The sequence below is a fragment of the Populus alba genome, chromosome 3 (assembly GCF_005239225.2).
Source record: "Populus alba chromosome 3, ASM523922v2, whole genome shotgun sequence".
Lineage (NCBI taxonomy): Eukaryota > Viridiplantae > Streptophyta > Magnoliopsida > Malpighiales > Salicaceae > Populus > Populus alba.
The window spans coordinates 17025956-17050525 of NC_133286.1; the positions used below are offsets into that span (position 1 = coordinate 17025956).

Sequence of the window (24570 nt, forward strand, 5' to 3'; positions counted from 1 at the left end):
TCTTTTGCCTGCATATTGGCCTAACAGTCGTCATTCATGGCTAATTGTATCATTTCTTGGCAGATAAAGCAAGTGGGGCCAGTGGGCTCCTCTACAGACTGTCGCCGTGCATATTATTATTATTATTATTATTACCTGGGGGCCAGCAATAAATTCAAGCCCATTTGTTTGTTTGATTAAAAATGATTATTTTAAAAATTATTTTATATTTATTTATTATTAAAAAATTAATCAATGAACTTGTTAAAGAAAAATATAGAATAGTTTTCAGTAAAGTATTTTTTTTATTTTAGATAAAAAAAAATACTAAAATTTTTAGAAGTTATGAAATATTTAAAAATATTATATTATTTACTGATTATATCAAATTTGATTTTTAAACTTTTAATTGCTATATATATTTTATTTTGATTTTTTTTTCAATTTCATTCTTAGAATTTGATTTTTATATTAATTTTGATCCTTATTTTTATGATTGTTATTTGATTTTCTCTTATTATTTTTTAATTAAATTTTTTATCTATCAAATTTGATCTTCTTTCTTTTAATTGCTACTTATTTTATTTGAAATAATTTATGAAATTTTAATTATTATTATTTTAATTTTATCATCTTTCAATTTTTTATTTATTAGATTTGATCTCTATTATTTTAATTACTATTTATTTTATTTGAGATAATTTATGTTTTTTTTCCAATTTCCATTCAACTTTTTAATTTTTAAGATTTTTTATTATTATTTTAATAAACATAAAAAATAAAATATTAATAAGTTATTTTTCAACTTGTTTTTCATGATATAACCAAACACTGAAAGTATTTTTCAACTTTATTTTTCATGATACTACCAAACATCAAAAAATAATTTATTTTTTAAAAATTTATTTTCTAGCAAAAAGGGCCCTCAAATTTTCCTTTTTATTCGCTACGCCTCTCCAATTGCTTCTACCATTTGATTGGAGCTATCAACAATTATTGTTATGTGAATCACGCTATCTATTTAAATATCGCATTTCCACAATAAATTAACCCCTTTAGCACATAATTAATTCGCAAGTAAGAGGATGACGCTCTTTATAATTGAACTCACATCCACGTTCTTTCCAGCAAGATAAATTTCTTTTTAAAAATTAATAGTTTCTCCAAGTAGCATGCTCACAGAATTATTTGTATTTGACGTGATCGAAAAATCTTGCATAGTTTTTTGCACATGAAAACCAATCTGATCAGTCACTGTTTGCGATGCTGTCACGATTCTACTAATTGAAGGCCACTATGCCAAAGAGACAAGCATGCATGGGGGCATAATGAGAAAGACGTCAAGATCCAAGTTTGAGCTACCAACCAAAAGTTATGACCAGCAGTCCATTCAATTATGGGAAGGATCTGCGATAATCTTGACCTGAGAATTAAGTTTTGAATGGTAGATCTGTGTGCAACGTGGCTCCAAGTAATACCCATTGAAAAAGAAACAAGGTTGGGATTCTGTGACTTCTAATGCTCCTCTTCAGATCCCAACCAACAAGGTACCAGGTCGAAGGATACAAGCTTAGACTTACCGGTACAACTGTCAAGTTAGTTGATTTGGCTAAGCTCAAATCGTGGGCAAGAAGATCATAAGCTTACGGTCTAATTTGTGCAGTAATCCAAAGTGTTAAACCATCCCTTTTGCAATGAAAAATCTGTGCAAAAACAGCTTGAATTTCCTCTAGCAATTTCTGATGATGAAAGAGGCTAAGAAATGAGGATAGTTATTGAGTAAATGGGGATTAGGAATAATTATTGGTTCATTAATTGATTACCTGTTATGGAAGAAAATTAAGTACCAGCCGGAAACAGCTCACCTAATGATCTTTGGCAAATAGTATCTCTTTTTTTAGTTCAACTAGACATATTTTACACTAACATTACTATTAACCACCGCATGGTCCTAGATTCTCTCCTCTCGTGTGGCACTTGTTAGTTCATTTGACCACAACCCTTACAAATTACATGTTGCCTAACAAAGTTGTCACAATTGTTTGACACCCCACGAGAAAACAGAGAGCAGAAACCATGGAAGAAACCACACATCATGGCATTAGAACTCCTCTGAGTAAGTATCTACCTTCTCTCAATCTCCAATTCCGAACAAAAGACTCATTCGCTTGGCTTGTTTCTTGATCTTTTGTGTCGTCATTTGGGATTACAGTTAGCAGGGATGAGAAAGATGAAGATAATACTGATAACAACCTCCCATCATCATCGAAGTCTCAAACTTCAGAGATTAACCAAGCTCATGATGAAGAAAACTCGCCTGTCAAGCAAGTTGCTTTAACAGTACCTACAACAGATGACCCTTCTCTACCGGTCCTCACTTTCAGAATGTGGGTGTTAGGCACCCTATCATGTGTCCTCCTGTCATTTCTCAACCAGTTCTTCTGGTACAGGACAGAGCCTTTATCTATAACAGCTATATCTGCTCAGATTGCTGTGGTGCCTCTTGGTCAATTAATGGCTGCAAAAATCACCGACCGGATCTTCTTTAAAGGAACTCGATGGGAATTCACCTTGAATCCAGGACCTTTCAATGTTAAAGAACATGTTCTCATCACTATCTTTGCCAATTCTGGAGCTGGCAGTGTTTATGCCATTCATATTGTTACTGTTGTTAAGGCATTCTATAAGAAAAATATTACATTCTTTGTGTCATTCATTGTTATTATTACAACCCAGGTTGGTAATCAGTTCTTTTTTCGATCATTAATTTTTTTTTTCGGAGGTTATTGTGTTGTTTGTTGATGCTGATGGGGTTTGTTTGAATGGTAGGTGTTGGGGTTTGGATGGGCTGGGATATTTAGAAGGTATTTGGTGGAACCTGCTGCTATGTGGTGGCCAGCAAATCTTGTTCAAGTTTCATTGTTCAGGTAATTGAATATCGTAAAGCTTTTTTCTTGGATTCGTGTTTACTTTTTTTCGGAAATCCAGTATGTTTTGCCAAATTTGTGATGAATTTCGCTGGTGATTGGCTTTGACTGGTTGGTGCGTTTTGTCCCTTTTCCCCTTCTTAATTTCATTTTTTCAACAATCAGAATTTCTTTTCTTTGACTATTTTTGGATCCTGGGAAGAGGGGGTGTCATTTTTCAGGCCCTTTAAGCTCCAAAGCTCTCTAATGGCTGTGAGCAGAGGGGTTTGATGTAGGTTAACTTCAGCAAACTGACCTTTTCACGATTCAGTCAGGGACCAACCGATAATCATCAAAGAGTTTAGAAATTTCCGTTCTGTAAGGAGGTTCGGGACATTATTGTAACCATCTTCCTTACTAAAATTAGACACGTCTGTTAGATGATGAAAGAAACGTGCAAGGAACTTAATTTTGACATGGGAGAACATTTCTTGTACAGAGATAATGTTTGATATGTTTACTTTCTTGACCAAGGAGCTTAATTCTTGAGTCGTTTTGATTGATTACACCACTATATGCGAAAACTGTGTTTAAACTAATCCAGAATAAAACATGCTGATGTGCAGGGCTCTGCATGAGAAAGAAGAACGGTCCAAAGGTGGCGTAACACGCACCCAATTCTTCCTCATAGCTTTCACATGTAGCTTCGCTTACTATGTCTTCCCAGGCTACCTCTTTGAAATGCTAACTTCACTCTCTTGGATTTGCTGGATATTCCCGAAATCAATCCTAGCCCAACAGCTAGGTTCAGGTCTTTATGGGCTTGGAATTGGTGCTTTTGGGCTTGATTGGTCCACTATCTCTTCCTACCTTGGCAGCCCACTCGCAAGCCCATGGTTTGCCACAGCTAATGTTGCTGCAGGTTTTGTTTTTGTCATGTACATTTTGACACCCCTGTGCTATTGGTTTAATGTCTACAAGGCCAAAACCTTCCCTATCTTCTCCGATGATCTCTTCACAGCAACAGGTCAAGAGTATAATATCACAGCGATTATTGATTCCAATTTCCATCTTGACCTAGCGGCCTACGACCGCGAAGGACCTCTTTACCTTAGCACATTTTTTGCTGTGACTTATGGTGTTGGTTTTGCTGCACTCACTGCTACGATTGTGCATGTTGCCCTCTTTCATGGAAGGTACTGAATTTGAAGTTAGATAACAACATCTGCATCGTGTTAAGATTTGATATAGTCCATAGAATCGTCGTACTATTTTTGTGAACTTGGTGTGGTTCTGAAATGTAGGGAAATATGGGAGCAAAGCATGGCAAGTTTTCAAGAGAAAACAATGGACATACACACAAGACACATGAGGAAGTACAATCAAGTTCCCGAGTGGTGGTTTGTGTGCATCCTTTTGGTTAATATCGCACTCACCATATTTGCTTGTGAGTATTACAAAGATCAGCTTCAGTTGCCTTGGTGGGGCGTCTTACTAGCTTGTGGAATTGCCATAACTTTCACTCTTCCAATCGGGATCATCACTGCCATTACTAATCAGGTATTCTCTTCTAGCAACGTCAAAGATGATTTTCAATACCGAGTTGGAGCTAACTCAGTTTAAACACCCCCATTTATTACATATTTGATTGCAGTCACCAGGATTGAACATTATCACAGAGTATATAATTGGGTACATCTATCCTGGATATCCAGTTGCTAACATGTGCTTTAAGGTTTATGGGTACATAAGCATGACACAGGCTGTAACTTTCCTGCAAGACTTCAAACTTGGTCACTACATGAAAATCCCTCCTAGAACAATGTTCATGGCACAAGTAAGTTTACATTCCTACATCAAGCTTTTTGTCCTTATAATTTCTCGATTTTCTTTCAACTCTGTCACTAATATTACAGTTTCTTAACTAATTTACTTAGGTCGTGGGAACCGTTATAGCCTGCATTACCTACTTGGGCACGGCATGGTGGCTACTGGAAACAATCACTGATATTTGCGACGCAACAGCGTCTGATAGCGTATGGACATGTCCAAGTGACCATGTCTTCTACGATGCATCTGTGATTTGGGGTTTGATCGGACCGCGACGAATTTTCGGAAACTTGGGTACATATGAAGCCGTGAATTGGTTCTTCCTAGTTGGAGCAATTGCGCCTATCCTTGTATGGCTAGCTGCTAAGGCATTCCCACAACAAGAGTGGATTCGTCTCATTAACATGCCAGTGTTAATAGGCGCCACAGGAATGATGCCCCCGGCAACTGCAGTCAACTACACAACTTGGGTCCTTGTCGGTTTCCTATCAGGCTTTGTTGTGTATAGGTATAGGCCAGACTTGTGGCAAAGATACAACTATGTCCTTTCTGGGTCATTAGATGCTGGTCTTGCCTTCATGGGGGTCCTATTATATTTTTGCTTGGGTTTGGAGAATATTAGCATTAATTGGTGGGGAAATGACCTTGATGGATGTCCCCTGGCTTCCTGCCCAACAGCTAAAGGAGTCTCTGTTGAAGGCTGCCCGGTTTTTACCTAGAGAGATATCAGAAGACTGTTAGACACACGATCATGTTTATGAAGGCTTGAACTTGACAGATAGGAGCGGGTATTCCAACTTTTGTACAGAGTAACTGAACATATTTGGTGCATTGAGACTGATTTGTATGATTACATCTTAGATCATGAAGTTGAACCTTTCTCAGATTGTATGGCATTTCTAATGGGGGTCTGCCATGATCAATGATGAGCTCAATATATTCTCCACGATTGAGCCTTTGCTTGTAACACTTCACTCCACCAATACAAGCGGGATGCTATGCTTTTTTTCCTTTTTTGAAGTGGGATATTAGAAATTTTGAACTTTGCATATGCCATACATAATAGGTCACCTCCATTGATATGAGCTGACCAACTGAACAGTCAAAAACCCAGGAGGCCACAATATCTCAGTGAATCATCCAGTGTGTCTTCAAATAGAGGCCAGTCCTCGCGAGATTTATTTCCTTCTGGCTGTAAAAGATACGGGCTGAACTAAAATTCTTCCACCCGATGGTACAATAGAGTGAATGGGCAGAAAAACAAACTCACATTTGCGATAATTAAAGGCTGGAGGCTACTAAAATACATAACGAAATTGCCAAAGTAATTATTTATGAACTGATTGCATAGGAAGACTGTAAATTGAGATTGGTAAATAAGAGATACCCAAAAACCTTTATATTAAAACACCAAAATTTTTCCAGCATTTGTATCTGAAAAGAAGATATAGGAGCAGTAGTTCAACACTAGTTCACATAATAGTAGACGATAAGGATCTAAAGACAGCAAGCTTCTGACCCAAAGTACCTAAAAACATTTCTTTTACTATACTGTCAACTGCATCCTTAACCCCAGAAAACATTTACTGTAAACTGCAAGCAGGACATAATCCATGATCCTCCTTTATTGATTGGATTGCAAACAGCAAACCCAGTTGCTGCTCCACTGTCGAAAGTAAGGGAGAAAAGGTGGCTTGCTCACAACATTTAAGAAGTTCCAGAGGTTTATTAGTATAAATTCAATCAGATATTTAAAGGCTCTGCCTCAGAATCTGTCTCTTTCATTGCGGTCCACTCTTGTGATCCTACATTGAAACAAAATATTCATAATTCAAGATTGATCAGACATGTAAACTAAGAAAAAAACTGATAGGGACCCGGAAAAGATCACCATAATCAGGAATTTGAAATTAAAATACAAATGCTTACAATGTACTGCTTTACTGTCCACATGCAATGCTTGTGAGTGAGACAATTAAAAAACTTACTTGATCTTTGGCTCTCTGTAATGAACCTGAGCCGCTTCTGCAAAAGAGATGCCACAAAGAGAAAAACAGAGCACATGCCAAACATGAAGACAATGGGGTATGCGTTGACCTTCAAAAGGAAAGGTATAAACCAGATCAGAGGGAAGAGCGATCATCAGAAAAGGGAAATCATGGTATATAAGCAAGACATGACACTCACATTGTACAGCACAATGCATACAAATATGTTGAGAGGAATGCGGAAGAAATTCATGATGGTGCTTCTAGCCTCCTCGGGAATATATTGAGACCTCATCTTCATGATAGATGGCCAGAAAATACCTACACAAGCCTCAAATGTGCAAAAGCCAATAAGCTGGATGCAACCAGAAAAGGAGATGCCTCCACCTTTCTCTCCGGAAGGCACTACCAAGAACTGTTCCAAAACCACAGTTAAATTTTGTCCGCTATCAGCCTTTTTTGCACATTAATAATTGATAGATAGATATTGATAAAGATGAGAGTTGGCTACATACACTTGTTATAACAGGAAGGAGAAGAGCAGCAGCAGATATCAAAAATACAATCTGCATATAGCTTTCAACTTTAAGAGATGAGCGAGCCATCAGTCGAGAGGCAATGGAACTTCCCAACATAGATGCCATCATGAAAGTTGCAAAGATGAAACCATGAGGAATGTCCTCACCATTGGGGCTCAGAGCAGGGGTCCACAGGAACACAAAAGTGTACATTGAACCCTCAAATAGTGACTGTATGGCCCCAAGCAATGTGATTTTCTCATCTATATTCCACAAGAAATATAATATCAACAAAAATGCACAAGGCATGAAAAAAGGAAAAAACAAAGGGAGAGAGGAAGAAGATCCGTGGATCACTCATGTGACACCAGTCCTTCACACACTAGAATAGGGGCCAATGTGTCAACAATGAGAAGGGACATGCATATCTCAAATCTTATACTCCATTTTTATCTTACATTGTAAAATGTTCCATCAAAACCAACTGTGTTAAATCTGGGAGGTTGAAACAGAAATGGCACGGTGAAAGGGCAAATTTCAGTTGACATGAATTTGCTTAAGCCATACCATCTACTAAGCTAAAAGGTGAGCTACAAGGTTAGAAATTCACCAGAAGCAATGGCAACTGCAGCACCCTTGAACTGGGTGAGCAAGTCCTTGTTTTCAGAAGGGTCTCCATAATTTTCAGTCCATGATGACATTATAATTGCCATGCCAATAGCAAGAAAGCATGCCGCAGCATCAAATGGAGCAACAGGACCCAATGCCAAGGTATCCACTAGTACATTCCCGAACAAACCAGAGACAATGGCAACTAAACCATTGCCAAGGAATATTGCCTGAGAAAATGTCACTGATAGCCACTGTTGATCAAAACCCCTCTGAAAAAAGGGAACACAGACAATAAGATTAAAGAGAGTGGTAGAAAAGATAAAGTATTAAATGCAGAAATCCCCCTAAAATGTCGAAGTTAAACTTCAAAATGTCCTAATTCCTATGATGAGAATGTTCAGTTAAATGCATAATGTGGAGTGGTTCAAAGTTGAAAGCAGCTAATAAAATCCATTGGAGTATCTACTCTGAAGCTTATAAATGCTCTCATTGGAGTATATACTCTGAAACTTGTAAATGCTGTAAAGGACATCAGTTAATTTAAACTGAATGACAAATCCAGAGAAAGAATATAAGTGTGCAGTGCTGCAACTCATCACCCACCTTAAAGTGTTCAGCAACAAGCCAAGACTCAAAGGCTGAAAAAAGTAAAGAAGTAGCAATGCCTCCCAATACACGCCCCACCATTAAGATTTTGTACTCGGGAGAATGCTTGGTAGCACAACTCAGTATGTAAGTTATGCAATAAGTAATTGATGCTCTCTTTCGACCCCTGAACTCATCACAGAAAACCAATCAGAAATCCTAAATGTGATCAGCAATTAACAACCAAACATTGAAATCAATCAAAATGCAATCTCACTGTTTATCTGCTAACGATCCAACAATTGTCCCGAACAACATAGAAGATCCAAAACCAGCAATAAAAAGACGCCCAATATCTCCCTTTCCAAAACCATACTGACTGTATAGGTAATACACATACGGACCCTGCAGCCAATCCCCAGCTGTTTCCAGAAATCAATTTAATAAGTTCCACAAAACGTAACATAATTGTTATCAAATGCAGAAGACAAACAAAAAATCCCCACATTCTCTTTCAAGATCAGATGTCTACAGTTAAATTAGTTGCAAGTAACGGATCTAGACAACATATTACTACAAAATACATTAATCCACATAAAAAGACTGCATTAACCTCCATTCTTAATCAAACTCGTCTCAATACGCAAACACAAAACCAAAAATGCCATCAAAGTTGAACCGCAAAAACAAGATAAAACTCATGCGATCTAGACAAGACATGTTAGCACAAGATAATATTAATCCACATAAAAAAAAAAAAAAACTACATTAAACTCCATTCTAAACCAGAAAACAATCATAAAACCACATTGCAATAGGAATTTAAATAAAAACAAGAAGAAATGGACAGATCTAAAATGTACCCATCATGAGTGAATAAACAACAAGGTAATTATTCTTAAAAGAACTGAAAGCAGAGGATGTGTTGACTCGATCTCTGCTTGTTTTGCTCAATTCCAATGCTGCTACCACTGCAGCTAGGCCACCAAAAACCATCCAGTAAAAAACCTCCATTGTTGCAGCTATTTTATGGATCTGACAGGGAGAGCGCGAAGTTGCTGTTAAGCTATGAAATCGAGCATTTTAAGCTTTGATTAGAGAAGGTAAGAAAATACATGCATCTACACACAAACACATGCAGAGAGAGAAGGGGAGTTAAAGAAATTTTCATGGGCTCATGATTTCCCGGGAATTTTGCAAACCGGTCGGGTTGGAAGTGGAGGTCTGAACCCGGTTGAGAGTTTAAATGATAAAAGATACTTCACTTTGTCAACAAAGTTTTTAGGAAATTAATTCTGTACCCAATTTTAGTTTCATCTTAAATATATTTTATCAATTAAGATCCCAGTCTTTCACATATTTATCGATTGGATATTTTGTCAATGTCTATTAATATTTTTCGTCTAATTTACATATTTCAATAATAAAACGGTTATTGAATAAAATTTGATAAAAAAAAGTTGATAATTAGTATGTATAATAGGACCCAACTGAGAAGTTTTTGAAATATGGGATTGATTAGTAATTTTTTATTTTAGCATTGAATTAAGATTTGTATATAATCATAGAATTGAGAATTGAGCAAAGCATTATTTTGAATCACACATACCTTTTTATCTCTCGATATCCATGCCCCAACTACATAAGCCTCACAGTATATTATGTTCATGAATGATATTATGTTCATGAATGATGAACCATTCTAAAAATAAAATAAAATTATTATTGATTCGTTTTTTTTTTAGTTTAATATGGGTGTTTGGGCCAGCTTGTGCGCACCTCGACTAATCCCACGGGCCCTGAAATTAACGACTATGTAAGTCTCCAACGGCCATCATATGAGCAACTTAGGGCTCGAACCCGAGACCACAGAGGGAACAAACCTCTTGGTCCAAGTTTTTACTATTGGACCACCACCTAAATGGTTTGATCTTTAATTGGATGGATCGTGGGTGTGGTGTTCTACGTGTTTGGAAATTTGAAGTTTTATTTTTATTTTTATTTTTTTGTTTAAAATGAATTTGTTTTTTATGTTTTTAAATTGTTTTGTTCTCTTAAATTAAAAGTGATTTTTTAAAAATAAAATAAAAATATTATTTTAATATATTTTTAAATAAAAAACATTTTAAATTGTAATTGTTATTATATTTTCAAATAAATTTTTGAAATGAGATTTTTGGGCGAAAATAAAGTATCTGTTGTCTTTATAAAAAAAAAAATTGAATAATTTTGGAGAAAGGAAATATCGAGTAATGAAATAATTTCAAAAAAATTAGCGAAGGGTTGGGGAAACTTGAATCGCGTAAGATAAAAAAAAAAATAATTAACATATATATATATATATATAATTTTTAGGTAGGTTGGAAAAGAAATAAAATGCATCTGCCCATAAAAAAAGAGATTCAAAATATTTCAAAAAATTAGGAATTGTTTTTGGATTTTTCAAAATATAATTTGGAGAATAAAAAAATTTAGATTAGAGAATTTGAAAAAAAAAAAATGCATTTTTCATTTGACAAGTTTTTAAATGAGTTATCAAAATGTTAATTCGATAACAAACTCGATGACAAACAATGCAATGCAACAAAACGATATAATAATTATTAGTGGTCAAGAAACAATTTATTTTTTTATTTTAAAAATATTTTTTTAAAAAATAAAAAGATATATTTTTATATTTGCTTCAAATTAATTTATTTTTTTATGTTTATATATCATTTTGATATACTAATATCAATAAAAAATTTAAAAATTTAAAATATTATTTTAATATATTTCTAATAAAAATTAATTTAAAAAACACATGATATTATAATAAAATAACACCATCCACTAATTCTCGATACATCAACAAACTTAAATGGCTAAAATTAGAGATCGTGTTTGGCTGATATAAGTTTTAACAAGTGTGCCCATAAAAATCTAAATCTCCCGTTTGGAAATTGCATAATTATGAAGCTACTTCCATAATTATCTTTAGTTTTCTTCATGTGGTCGTTGTTTTTGCTCCACTGGCGTGCCATCTTCTTGGGTTCTTGCCTATCTCTTGCAGCATTTTTGTAGCAATGAGAAATGACTTCTAGCTTTAACGATGATGATAATTTATATGCAATGAGGATGGGTCTCCATCTCATTCATCCGTGTATGTATATAAAATTTTGTTTTGATACCTTTTTGAGTAGGAGGAATGTTCCATAGGTATAGGCAATAATATAAAACATGTTTTTAAATTTAATATGCTAATAAATGAAATTATTTAGTGTTTGGATAGTAAATAATAATATTATATTTTTTAAATCTCAAGAAGTAATGGTTGATAATAAAATATCTAATATCTACAAATTAATTTCTTATAATGGGGTTTAGAGACTCTAAGATAATAAAATCATTATCTTTGAAGTAAGAGATTGTAATAAATAAAATAATAAACTTAAAATTTCAAGAATAGAAGTGTTTTTTTTCTTGTTTTAATATGATAAATGCTATTACATTTAAAAGTATAAATATTTAAATAATATAGTTTATGAATTCTTTACTGAGGTGGTTTAGATTATATTAATAAACATGAACCTTGTCATTTTATTAAAGTTGAGGTGTTGAAGAGTTATTTTTTCTTGATAGTATTAATAAAAAATAAATATTTTTTATACAACATTAAATGAGAAACAAATATCTCTTACAAAATATTAATGACAACAAAAATATAATAGGTTCTTATAATGTTTTTATACATCTAGAGATGTAGGGAGATGAATACCCTAAACATTAACAATTTTATATTAAAAATCATAAGAATAAATAAATAAATAAAGCCTTATACCCCAACATTAGATCTATAATAATCGACAAATCCATATATGCTTAGGCTTCGAACATAATTGAACCCCACGATTTTAAGTTTAGCAGCTTGTCAAATCTCATGTTTGCTTGAGCTAAGCTTAAGAATATCGTATTTAGCAACTCCCTGGGCTTATGTTTGCTTATACTCAATGCATAAGCTCAATGCATAGTTGATTCTTAAGTCTTTAGGTGTAGCAACTTGTTAGATCCAAGTCGGCTTGAGCTTAATGCATAACTAACAAGAATATTAAGTCTAACAGCTTGCCAAATTGATATTTAATTGGACTCAACATGTAGCTGAATTCAAAAGCGTTTGATTTAACAACTTGACAGATTCATATTTACTTGAGCTCAATGCATAATTAAACAAAAGGATGTTAAATCTAATAACTTGCCAGACTGATGTTTGATTGGACTTAGCACGTAGCTGAATCCAAAAACATTTAATCTAACAACTTGCCAGATTCATATTTACTTAAACTCAACAAATAGCCAAATCCAAAAATATTGAATTTCATAGCTCTCCAAACCCATTACCACTTAGGCACAATGCACAATGCATAACTAAATCTTGCAACCCGCTGCTCAGTGCATTAGCTTAACCTGAAAATATTGAGCATAACAGGTCGGAAAAACATGAGTTCTAACAACTCTCTAAATTTATATCCACTTTGGGCTCTGCGTTTGGCTTGAAACGAGCTAGATCTTTAAATATAAGGATGTGGAGTATGAACGTGAAATCCATCCATCTGTTATCGGGTTATCACAATGCCTTCTCAAAAAAAACTTTGGCTCAAAACTAATTTTTAAAAATCCACTTGTCCATCACATTCAAACATCAATTGAAGTTGGGATTTGGCAAACACAAGTGACTAATTGATAATCCCATCTCCTATCAAAATTCTAAACAAAATTAAGGGGAAAAAACCCAACTCAATACATTTTACGGAAAGAAGAAAACAACTAAAAGCATCAATTATTATTTTCGAAATTAAAAAAAAATTGTTTTTCTCACTCACTCCAGTACTTATCATCACCATCTTTACCATCCTCCGCCTCGTCATCAGACCCTTGAATCAAACTCATTTTGAACTTCCTCACGTCATCAACAGCAGCACTTCTAAATAGCCCCACATCAGCTGTTCCAGACACCATATGATATCCACGTGCCTTAAGATCAATGGGTCCATCATGTGGCATAGCAAAACCACCCAAATAGGCCCCGCCTTTCAAAACTCCCTTCTCAGACACCTTCATCATCTCTCTAACCTTCTTGTGCCCAGGGTCCCACAAATACCCCATGCTAGCACTCAAATCCAACGGTCCCATTTGCACACAATCAACCCCATCCACGGCTGAGATTTCCTCTGCCCTTTTCACACCTTCCTCGCTCTCTACCTGACACATGATCAATAGCTCCTCAGCGTAATTACTCAAATACCCTTCATCGATTCCGTAATCAGATGCCCTCACTACCGTATGAGCCGATCCGCGAATACCCTCGGGTGGAAATCTGCAATACGACACCGCTTTCTTAGCCATTTTAGGGCTTTCAATCATCGGAAGCATGATCCCTTGCGGGCCTAGATCGAGGGCTTTTTTGGCCCAAGTTGGAGAACTCTCCGGCAGCCGTAGTATCGCCGGAGTTCGAGTCGCGGTGAGAGCACGTAGGCAGTGGAGAGCGTCGGTGATGCCACCAGGACCGTGTTCCATGTCCACGACGGCGAAGTCATAACCGGCGAGGCCAGCGATCTCGGCAATGGTTGGGGAGAAGCTGAGGAGGAAGATTCCATAGAGAGTTTCGCCGTTTTGGAGGCGTGATTTTAGGGAATCGGGCGCGGAGGAGGCAGAGGCGCCATTGACGATGGAGGGATTGGAAGTGGAGGAGGATTTAGCTTTGATTGAGAGTTTAGGGGGTTCTAGGGTTTTGAAATTGAGGGAGTATTTGATTAAATTAGAGGGGGGAATTAGGGATTTTGTTGTGGGTTTTTGGTTATTTAAAAATGCGAGGGAAGAGGTGGCGGAGGTGGCGAGGTGGGTGAGGGCTGGCATGGCGGTGGTGATTTTGAGGTTAGCGAAACTAGAAAGGATTGAACTTTTACGTCTGGATTGTGACCGTGGTGATTGTGATATTTATGGGGTTTTTACTTTTTAGTTGTTTGGATATGAATAGAACTCTGCTGTTATTATATGACTACAAGATTATTTAATTAATAACGTAAAAACCAAATTCAATAATAATAGTTTGCATGTTTTAGAGTTTCGAATCCAACGGACCTCTTGCCATGAGATAAAAGAAATTATAGTTAATTCACAGTAGTAAGGAGAAAAAAAGAATGATAAATAAAAAATTTACCGTACTCAATTGAGTTATTTAAAATATATATATACATAAAAGAATGATTGATATAAAAAAAGATTGAGTTTATGACACATTAAAAATAATAAAGATATCTTTGTTTAGAATTTCTATCTTGTAATTATATTTCTTGATTTTTTTCAAGAAGATCTCATTAATATGGTTACAGGAGAATTTCAATTTATGAAAACAGCAAATCATTATCAAACTAGGGCACCTGCAAATCCGAATGAAACTCGGACACTGCAAAGAAAAAGTATAAACAAGGCTTCTAGTGTCTTCTCCAAGATTATCGAATCCCTGGTGGAAGTAGAGAGAGGGAGAGAGTATTTGCTGTGAATTGTGATTATTATCAAGAAGTATCATTGAGAGAGAGGTGAACTAAATAATGTCTTTTGTTCCTCGTATTGAATTAGAAATTCAAGAAGATGAGAGCATCTTGCCAGTTAACCAAACACCCCCATGGCCTTCAGCTTTCTTGATCAAATTCTGTGTTAATCATTCGATCAATGTGTTGTATCCGACAAGAAAACTCCAGCGTTTTGCAGGTGTAGAAACACGGATATGCAAACTCCTTGAACCAGTTAAAATAGGGCAAATATCTACCACGTTGTACTGTCCACAGCACCAGTTTCTCTCCCATGACAAGGCAGAACGCTTCTTTAACCAAGCTCTCGAAGTCTTTTGCGTGCCTGTGGATCAAGGGATTGAGGATATTACTAACAGATTCTCCTCCGAGATTGTGTTGATGGCTTTTGATGCTAGTTTTAATCGTCGGAGCATAGTGCCTGTTGTTGTTGAAATTAAAGTTGATATGTGGCTACAATACAATCCAGGAATAGTCACGCATATTATAGCAGGCTATGTGGGTAGACTCATGGAGAGAGGAGCTAGAGTTGATTTTTCATCTGGCCAGGTAATGAAAGGAATCAGGCTGGAAAGCAGTTCAATGGAACAGTGCAACATTTGTTTGGAAAGCTTGGGAGGTGAAGAACCGGCACTTGAGCAGCCATGTTCGCACATCTATCATCCAGGTTGCGCTCGCAGGTGGTTCGACGACAGCTCATCTTGTCCTTTGTGCCGCTTTGGCATTGATTGATACCAATTAAGCAACATATTTTGTGGTGGAAGAGTAGCCATTTAACAGGCGATTGTTTTTCCTCTTCATGTTGAAGGCTGTTCTTACGTTAGAGGTAGTTTTTGTATAACTATGGTTGTTCATGTCATGTGGAGTATCCGTGGAACTTGTCCAAGACCTTGTTATTTTGAAAGATAGATAAATTTCAAATAAAGCCAATGCTAGATAATAAAAAAAAAAAAAAAAAAAAACTAGTATTCTCGAGTGAATCTTGTAAGCTAGAGTTAAATTTTTAAACAATCACCCAATGCAAGTTTATTTCACGTAATGGTGCAGAAAAGTTGTTTCATTACATGATCTACTCCTTCGAAAGTAATTTCTTCCATCTTCTAATGCAAGAGTTTATTTCTCGAGATGGTGCAGAAAAGTGTCGCTATCTTATCGAATGAATTTGATGTATTTTGTGGTGGAAGATTACTTAACATGGAAACGATTTTCTTAGGTTAATAGTAGCCTTGTTTAACTAAAGATTGCTTTATGTTATGTTTGGAGTAGCCGTGGTTTTTAATTAAAATACTTCAGCTAAACAAATCCACAGTAGAAATCCTAACACCTTCATGTTCAAATTCGCACCTGGAGGAAATGTATTATGATTCAGGAAAAAGAAACCCCCGTTGACCATGTGGCTTCCTTGTTGCAATATTTTGGACGGTGGAACATTCACACACAGACAGCAGCAAATTGTGTGCTATTGGAAACGAATAGAGAAGTGTTGAGAATAGAGTAGCAAAACTTGTGAAATAAATTGTGCTAATAAAATAACATGGGTTCCTATATTGGTGAAAGCCAACTAAAATCAGAGACAAGATTTCAAATATGAAGACAATTAACGAGTTTATATCTTTGCTAGAATTAAGTGATGTCTCTAATTTTTTATAAAACCACTCTTCTGTGTTTTAAAGTTTCAATGCAGCTCCTGCCATGGCCAGAGCCCCCTCAAAGCTTTGATTCCCACCAATGAACCCACTCATGTGGACAAAAACACCACCAGGGATTTGAGACTCCCTCGACAGGTCATCATCCCTCAGACCTCGCCACTGAGCTGGGAGAGGCTTCCGGCTCTCAAAACTGTCAGGTGATTTTGCAACTGCCTGCACTCGCCACTGTTTGCTCCTGTCATCCTGCAAAATATTAAATTATCACAAGTATTCTGAAATTTCACAGGCATAAACTTACAGCTAGACCTGGACAACCTCTATTTTTTCCTTTATTTTTACTTTGTTATGTGTGTTAGGGTTGGGGATTGGTGATTTATATAGTAGCTTCTCACCCTAAGGTCAAGGAACCAAACACATCTGAGAGTTTCATTAACCTCAATCTACACATGCTAAAACACCAACAAGAGAAAACCACCCTTGAAATTTCATTCGCGTGTCATATATTCTAATGATAGGGACTGCAAAGAATGGTTCTTCATTTTAAACAGAAGATAATAATCTGAAAATGAAACCAACAAAGCTATGCATAAGCATAACGTACCTGATAGAGAACATATTTAACCAAAGGATCAATCTTCAGTTCACCCTCAAGCTCAAACAAGTGAAGTTTCCACTGTAAGATACAAAATGCAATCAGAATTCTCTGGAAATTAGAGTTTATAGCTGCATCTTTTTTTTCATCCATGAAGTAGAAGACATGGTCAGACAAAAATAAGTTCCTAAAGCAAGATGATAGTACCATCACATGAGAGAATTGTGCCAACTTAAAGAACTACATATAGCAGCCAATTATTTCTATTGCATAAATGCAAACTATTTTTCTCTTCTTCTTCTTTCATTTTTCGAGGTTTGAGGGTTGAATATGCAGGTTTCAAGCAATTATCAAAGCACTACCAATCCCATCATGATACACAAAGGCAATAGTGAAACCAGTATCATTTGTAACATATACACAGCAGTGAAGCACATAAAGACAAAAGGTATCACTAGAATAACAGAAGTCAACATAAGTGCAAGAACATGTGCACATATTAACTTACAGGGCAAAATGTTTTCAAGACCATAATTTCACCACTAGGATCAACATCAAATCTAGTTGTGAGACATTCCATTACAATTGATCGAGCTGGTAACCAAGATTTTGCATGAAAGCGAACATTCTGTAAATAAGATATGGTCAGTGACTATAAGGTTATGAATAACAGGAAATGCATGTCAAAACCCTTTATTCTCACAGCATAGACTGCTAATGGAGGAAAAAGGAAATGAATAGTAGCGAAAAAAAAAAGGCTATTGAAGAGTTTGTTGAAAAACCTAACTCTTGAAACAAAGTAAAAACTCACATCTAAAAACTCACTGCCAGCGAGAGCCATTGCTCGTTCAAATGCCTCATTCTCCTTCTTAGGTGATTGATCAGGATCTGTCCAATCCAAATTGAATTTCCCAACTCTTGAAGACAAATGTGTGTTATTCACATATTTTGGAGGCTGGTCTGTATCATATTGATTGATTCCATTGTCAATGGCATCGATTGCCTGCAGCAAATAAAACAAGGATTTCTTGAATGATATAACAAAAAATAAGTTAACCACTGCCAAACAAGATGAGCAACAGAAACAAGCATCCAGATTGAATCAAAACTTTCAGGTTATGAAGACATCAGGAAACATGACAGGCTGGTCCTGTGGTAATTCAATGCAATTGAAAGAAACCAGGAATGGTGTGGAAAACCAAAAAAGCTCTGGTAATCACACTAGTTAAAAGATTACAGGCATAACAAATAACAATCATAAAACTGTAGACAAAGGAAATGAGGACTGTTGAGTTCACACAATATCAATGTTAGAATGGGACCAGCCCAACCCAACTTTCCACATAGCACCACCAATACATTTCATGGTGTTTCAATTGATGCTGAAGCTTCATGCAGAATTCTTTTATCCAGAAGACATGATTATACTTCCTAAGTTCATGAGTGGTTCATCTTATATTTGTTTGCAAACCTAAACATCCACACATAGATGTTCATGCCCAAAGTTATCTAAAATAACATTGAAAAATGCAGCATCATCTTTTGAAAACTTTGATGTGATCAAAATAAGAAGTATAGTATAGGATACTGATATAACCCATGGTTTTTTTTGGCAAAGAGCATAAGTAGAATCTTTGGTGCACAAAGCAAGATCTCAAAAAACAGTTCTGAACACCATCCATTATATTAATACGGATTGTAACCTAAATTTCTCAAGCATATGAAGAAGTTAGCACCTCCATAAAGCTCTTGTAAACAGCCAAGAACAAGCGGTGCACATCTGGATGACCTTCATCCACTTGAAGCTCCTTGGCTATAATCTCCTTTCCAAAGTGCTAAAGAAAGAAAGTAAAAATCAGATTGATAATCAAGAAAATAGTTAAACTGCCATAGTTTAATTGTACACAGAACTTCTATTAAATTCCACACTACATGCATTCATTTGCAAATAAACAAATGAATACCTTATACACAAGTCCAGCACTGCTAAGCTTGGTAGAGAACCCATGTCCAAAAACCTCCCCAAAACCCTTTTGATGGTGATCATACCGGTCACGACTTGGATCATACACGCCTCCAACATCAAGCACGGCATCAAGACCCTCCAATACCTGAAACAGCCCCAAATCAATTCACACGTGGCCTACATAAAAACACAACCAAACTACAAGCTCAAGCTCTGTTATTAGCTGACAATAAATCTACATGCAAAGAGTAACTAGAAAACTTTAAATCACACAATCCCCATATGCAAACTCCCATTCTCATAAAACAATGCTCACCTTCCAGCACATCATTCTGCATTTTTTTAGCACGACTAGCAAATTCAAATGAGAAAAAGATACAAGTAAATTCCAAAATCCTCCAAAACACTAACAAAACCACGCTTTAAATTCTCATATTTACCTACTCTACACCCCCCCAAGGTTTCAATTACTTTAGGATCTATTATTTCTAGGCAACATAACAGAAATTGGGTTTGCAGTACTGACAAAAACAAAACCGTCAAATTTTTAAACCTTCCCTGCTCTAAACCCCCAAATTTTGAATCTTTACAGGGTGTAGAGCATCAAACCATCGGAAAAAATATATGGGTTTGCTTTATTATTACCTGCGGGTCGCGGCTTCGTACAATTTCAGCATTGGAATACTTGCTAGTGAGGCGAATCATGAAGCAGCCAAGAGCCTCGTCACAGTGAAAGCTGCCATTGTGTGTGCCCACGTGCTTTAGGGGCACGTTAACAGGAGATCCAGTGGAGTAAGTAGGAGAAGAAACTGAAGGACGCGTGGCTGCCATGAGAGGGAGTGTAATGAGAGAAGGAATTAGGGTTTTAGAGAGGTTGGAGTTGGAGAATAGCTTCCAGTTGAGATTAAACCCTCTTGTCAGTGCCAACATGTCCCTCTCAAGATTTTCTAAGGTCAAGTGCTCCACACACTTTTGTTATAAGAGGTTGAAAATCACGAAATGCACCTCTACTTTCATTTTTTTTTTTTGTCACATTGACCCTTCCATTGTGAGCATTCTCACTTTTTACTCCAAGCCAGTCATATTAATGGGTTGATATTACTGTTTCTCCAACCCCGTCACCATTACTACAAACACTAAAAGAACTAGGGTAATATTGCTGTTTACAAGAACAATAATCATTTTTTTAATTGTAGTTATTCAACCTTTTTAATTGCAACTTCATCCTTTCAAGTTATATTACATGTTGAGATGTCTTTTGATTTATGTTTTTCTATACATGTAAAGTGTAAGGGATATTTTAGTAATGAATTGGAGAGCAATTTTCTACCAAATAAAAATTTATTTGTAATTATACATATAAATTTAAAAAGAAGGACCAAATTTAAAAAAATAACCAAACAAACAAACCTGTTTTGATATTGGCGAAAACAGATAATTTGATTGTTATAGTTTTCAGTTTATTCATCGTATGGTCCATATTATTTTTGAATTTTACATTTTGGTCCAAAATTTTATTATGTTTTTTGTTTCAATCCTTAAAAGTTAAAAGAAGAGAGAGAGAGATTCATTCAAAAATATTTACGAAAGAAAAGGTTTCGACATTCAAGACATCAAAAGGAGTGATATTAGTGTCCATAAGGTTTTGTTTTTAAAGGGAGTTTAATGTAACTTTTTTTCTCTAAAAATAATAATGTGGTTGTTAAAGTTTTGGAGGCGTGATTTTAGGGAATCGGGCGCGGAGGAGGCAGAGGCGCCATTGACGATGGAGGGATTGGACGAGGAGGAGGATTTAGCTTTGATTGAGAGTTAGGGGTTTTTAGGGTTTTGAAATTGAGGGGGTATTTGATTATGAGAGGGGGAAATTAGGGATTTTGTTGTGGGTTTTTGGTTATTTAAAAATGCGAGGGAAGAGGTGGCGGAGCTGGGTGAGGCCCCGTGAGGGTTGGCACGGCGGTGGTGATTTTGAGGTTAGCGAAATTAACGGGCCGTTTGGTACTGCGGTCCAAACGGCTTTTTGCCCAATTTCAAATTTTTTTTTTTTTTTTTGCTAAAATTGAGTTCGGTTTGTACTTTCTGGATCGTTTTGATGTGCTGATATCAAAAATGATTTTTAAAAAATAAAAAAACATTATTGGCATACTTTTCGGCACGAAAAGCTATTTGAAAAGCAACAGCTACCACACTCCCAAACACCCTCTTAGGATTGAACCTTGAAGTCTGGACTGTGACTGTGGTGAGTGTGATATTTATGGGGTTTTGTTTGTTGGTGGAATTACGGGAGGGGAGAGAGAAGATTAGACTAATTTTCATGTTATTTGCTTTTTTTAATTTTTATTGACTAATAGATTAATTGTCATGCGATTAAAATTAGTTAATTGTGTTTTTTTTTTAATTATTTGGATATGAATAGAACTCTGCCGTTATTATATGACTACAAGATTATTGAATTAATAACGTAAAATCCAAATTCAATAATAATAGTTTGCATGTTTTAGAGTTTCGAATCCAATGGACCTCTTGCCATGAGGTATAAGAAATTATAGTTAATTCACAGTAGTAAGAAGAAGAAGAATGATAAATAAAATTTTTACCGTACTCAATTGAGTTATTTTTGGTTTACAAGTATAATTTTATTAGAGTTTTGATATAGTCGAAATAAACTGTATATCTTCTTTACAAAATCAATGTATTGGATTAATTTACACTGTTATTGAAACTGAACAAAACTTAAATTCTTATTATATTTGGATTTTTTTTTTCTATTTAGATTAGAATTTTTAATTTAATTAAGATTTTACTAATTAGAGTATTTTTCTTATATTTAAACAAGCTTACCCTAAATTTTCTTTCTTAAAAACTTCTCTCTCTTTCTATCTCACAATTTTGTAACCCTTTTCTCTGAACAGCAACTGCCTTCCAAGATAGACATCAAGATGACAGGAATGCCGAAGGATTCTATTACGAAAGATATGGTGATGCAGATTCTCTTAAAATTACCCGTCAAATCTATATTGAGATTCAGGTGTGCATCAAAATCATGGAACTCCCTCATTACTAGCCCTGGATTCATGAAGAACCATCTGGACAAAGCCAAGCAACTGCTTCTCCTTCGAACCGAAAATCCTGTAGTATCTTACTCTTTGCATCTTGATAATGATCGTGTAGATATGTGCTCACGTTTGGAGTTTCCTATTCCAAATGAAGCTGGTCTTTTTGATTTTATTGGCTGTTGTAATGGAGTTGCATGTCTTTCGAGTCAATATCTCCAAATCGATAGCAGCAGAAGACTCGTCTTGTGGAACCCATCAATTAGAAAAACTTTGGATCTTCCAGCTCCGAGTTCATGGGCTGCCATTGACAAGACTTTATTGGGCCTTGGCTATGATGCACAAAGTGACGACTATAAGGTTGCCAGGGTTGTGAGGCTAAAAGGCCCAGAATATGCGGACGAGCGTCCATTTGCTTTTCAATTTTACTCGCTCAATTCAGGATCTTGGAATGAAAACGCTGATGTCAGCAGTAGTCTTGCGAATGAAGATACTTTGCGCAGCATCACCCTACATGGCTTTGGCAATCCGGCCATTGTAAATGGGGTCATTCACTGGCTTCTACATCCTAGAGAAAATAACGGTATGCTGGCACTATCCTTTGATTTAAGCAATAATTCATTCGGAGAGTTAATGCTGCCTGAATGTTTCGATCCGACGGAACGGATGGCGGCGATGTCCATTTCAGTGTTCAAGGACTCTCTTTCTTTCAATGTCCTTAAGGATTATGGCGGAAATTATGTTTGTGAGGTATGGTTGATGAACCAATACGGTGCGAGGGAATCATGGGACAAACAATACCGGATTGAAATGCTCGATATAGCAAGGCCGGTGGTTTTTAGGAGTAATGGAGAGATATTAATGGCAGGATATGCAAATTCTCAGTTAGTTTCATGTGATCCTCAGACACGGGAAATTCATGATATGGGGCTGGAGGTGTTACTTGATGACTACGCTGATTATTTTGTTGAGAGTCTCGCTTTACTTGATAGATCAAACTAGACCCGGTAGCAAAAGGTACGGATCATATCTTAATATCTTTAACTGTTCTTTGGGATTGATATGAATTGGGATGTTTTCTCTTTAAATTTTCTTCGTTCTTGAATTACTCGCGTGTTCATCTTGTATTCATCCTTGTGCATGTGACCGGTTACCATTCATGAACGTGGCCTTTTTTTAGTTTAGCTTTGTTTTAATCTGCAATGCATTCATGATCCCCTGTCAATCGATCGGTAAGCATTTCAAACTTTTTACAAGTTCCTTCTCCCTGTTTTGTGCCGAGAGTGTTGATTATTTATGCTCTACTAGTCTGTTTTGTGATATTCGCTTCATCCACTAGATTTTGGTGAAAGACACTATATTCTGCAAAAAGATTGTTACCATAGGTGAAATTAATATACATCCAAGCATGCTCTCGAGACCATGTAATGGGAAAAGGGCCCTCTTGTGTATTGATCGGTGTTTTCTTGCTTCTATGCAGGCTGCTGGACCTGCAACAACTAGTGGAGCTTAGTAAAAGAACAAAAGAGGCACTTGAGAGGTTGTATTTGAAAAGGAAGACAGTATTCTATATATAAAAGACATCAGTTTTATGTGTTATTGTTTCTTAACATTTACTTGTTCTTGGAGGTTTCTGGGCATGAACAGATGAAAATATTCTATAATTTTGGCAAATTCTGAAGATTTATAGTCTGTTGTGAGGTGGCTTTACTCCGAACTATCAGTTTTATATGTTAATGTTTCTTCACACTTACTTGTTCTTGGAGGTTTCTGGACATGAACAGATCAAACTATTCTATTATTTTGGCAAATTCTGAAGATTTATAGTTTGTTGTGAGGTGGCTTTACTCAGAACTACCAGTTTTATATGTTAATGTTTCTTCACACTTACTTGTTCTTGGAGGTTTCTGGGCATGAACAGATCAAACCATTCTATAATTTTGGCAAATTCTGAAGATTTATGGTTTGTTGTGAGGTGACTTTACTCAGAACTATCTGTTAGTATTTACGGCTTTGGGCTGTCGATGTTGTTAAGGATTTGATGGCAGGGATTGTCGGTAATCAAAGCACGCTTTTTAACCACACCTTTTAAAAACTTAATTTTTTAAATCAACAACCACATTTGCCTAAAATATGGGCAGCTTCCCTGTAACCTGGAAACGCCGGACATGGTCAGCATATAGTAAACGGTGTCCCCGAGAACCATTATTTTTTTGGCACTTACAGTTCCTGTTCTTCTTGTTCTTCATTGGAAGTTCCAACAGACTCTTTCACATCAGTTCTAAAATGGCAACTCGTTTTCTCTTTTTGCCTCGTTATATCTTGAAAG

The 24570-nt window shown here is 36.0% G+C and overlaps 5 protein-coding genes across 5 annotated transcripts; 2 read left to right on the top strand and 3 right to left on the bottom strand.

Annotated features, from left to right (window-relative positions):
• The first annotated feature begins 1666 nt into the window (after positions 1-1666).
• LOC118034596 (oligopeptide transporter 7) lies at positions 1667-5730 on the top strand. The gene is made up of 7 exons (XM_035039936.2): positions 1667-2095; positions 2192-2715; positions 2809-2906; positions 3512-4081; positions 4190-4445; positions 4540-4722; positions 4823-5730. The coding sequence occupies exons 1-7, from the start codon at positions 2056-2058 to the stop codon at positions 5432-5434; spliced, it is 2283 nt and encodes a 760-aa protein (XP_034895827.1). The 5' UTR covers positions 1667-2055; the 3' UTR covers positions 5435-5730.
• Positions 5731-6078: 348 nt separating this feature from the next.
• Positions 6079-9645, bottom strand: LOC118034605 (uncharacterized). Its single transcript, XM_035039943.2, has 8 exons — positions 9282-9645; positions 8696-8840; positions 8437-8605; positions 7832-8102; positions 7219-7484; positions 6903-7118; positions 6704-6812; positions 6079-6520 (listed from the first exon to the last, which is right to left on the bottom strand). The coding sequence occupies exons 1-8, from the start codon at positions 9430-9432 to the stop codon at positions 6459-6461; spliced, it is 1389 nt and encodes a 462-aa protein (XP_034895834.1). The 5' UTR covers positions 9433-9645; the 3' UTR covers positions 6079-6458.
• Positions 9646-13045: 3400 nt separating this feature from the next.
• LOC118034622 (uncharacterized) lies at positions 13046-14420 on the bottom strand. Its single transcript, XM_035039965.2, has one exon. It carries the CDS (start codon positions 14308-14310, stop codon positions 13270-13272), a length of 1041 nt encoding a protein of 346 aa, XP_034895856.1. The 5' UTR covers positions 14311-14420; the 3' UTR covers positions 13046-13269.
• Positions 14421-16467: 2047 nt separating this feature from the next.
• Positions 16468-20149, bottom strand: LOC118034612 (uncharacterized). The gene is made up of 7 exons (XM_035039953.2): positions 19837-20149; positions 19190-19336; positions 18962-19060; positions 18037-18228; positions 17734-17853; positions 17235-17306; positions 16468-16876 (listed from the first exon to the last, which is right to left on the bottom strand). The coding sequence occupies exons 1-7, from the start codon at positions 20119-20121 to the stop codon at positions 16652-16654; spliced, it is 1140 nt and encodes a 379-aa protein (XP_034895844.1). The 5' UTR covers positions 20122-20149; the 3' UTR covers positions 16468-16651.
• Positions 20150-20884: 735 nt separating this feature from the next.
• On the top strand, positions 20885-23892 carry LOC118035233 (F-box protein CPR1). Its single transcript, XM_035040765.1, has 6 exons — positions 20885-20999; positions 21100-21161; positions 22101-23085; positions 23216-23258; positions 23722-23781; positions 23871-23892. The coding sequence occupies exons 1-6, from the start codon at positions 20885-20887 to the stop codon at positions 23890-23892; spliced, it is 1287 nt and encodes a 428-aa protein (XP_034896656.1).
• The last annotated feature ends 678 nt before the right edge of the window (positions 23893-24570 follow it).

Bases quoted from the DNA above. Each gene is read 5' to 3' on its own strand.
- LOC118034596 (XM_035039936.2), top strand. From the start codon at position 2,056: ATGGAAGAAACCACACATCATGGCATTAGAACTCCTCTGA. The intron at 2,907-3,511 runs GTAATTGAATAT...GCTGATGTGCAG, and splicing joins GTTCAAGTTTCATTGTTCAG to GGCTCTGCATGAGAAAGAAG. The intron at 4,082-4,189 runs GTACTGAATTTG...TCTGAAATGTAG, and splicing joins GTTGCCCTCTTTCATGGAAG to GGAAATATGGGAGCAAAGCA.
- LOC118034605 (XM_035039943.2), bottom strand. From the start codon at position 9,432: ATGGAGGTTTTTTACTGGATGGTTTTTGGTGGCCTAGCTGCAGTGGTA. The intron at 8,606-8,695 runs GTGAGATTGCAT...TGATGAGTTCAG, and splicing joins GGATCGTTAGCAGATAAACA to GGGTCGAAAGAGAGCATCAA. The intron at 7,485-7,831 runs GTGAATTTCTAA...TGTGGAATATAG, and splicing joins TGCAGTTGCCATTGCTTCTG to ATGAGAAAATCACATTGCTT.
- LOC118034622 (XM_035039965.2), bottom strand. From the start codon at position 14,310: ATGCCAGCCCTCACCCACCTCGCCACCTCCGCCACCTCTTCCCTCGCA.
- LOC118034612 (XM_035039953.2), bottom strand. From the start codon at position 20,121: ATGTTGGCACTGACAAGAGGGTTTAATCTCAACTGGAAGCTATTCTCC. The intron at 18,229-18,961 runs GTGCTAACTTCT...TATTTGCTGCAG, and splicing joins TTTACAAGAGCTTTATGGAG to GCAATCGATGCCATTGACAA. The intron at 17,854-18,036 runs GTGAGTTTTTAC...TCTTATTTACAG, and splicing joins CTGGCAGTGAGTTTTTAGAT to AATGTTCGCTTTCATGCAAA.
- LOC118035233 (XM_035040765.1), top strand. From the start codon at position 20,885: ATGTGGTTGTTAAAGTTTTGGAGGCGTGATTTTAGGGAATCGGGCGCG. The intron at 21,162-22,100 runs GTTAGCGAAATT...TTCTCTGAACAG, and splicing joins ACGGCGGTGGTGATTTTGAG to CAACTGCCTTCCAAGATAGA. The intron at 23,259-23,721 runs GTACGGATCATA...GCTTCTATGCAG, and splicing joins ACTAGACCCGGTAGCAAAAG to GCTGCTGGACCTGCAACAAC.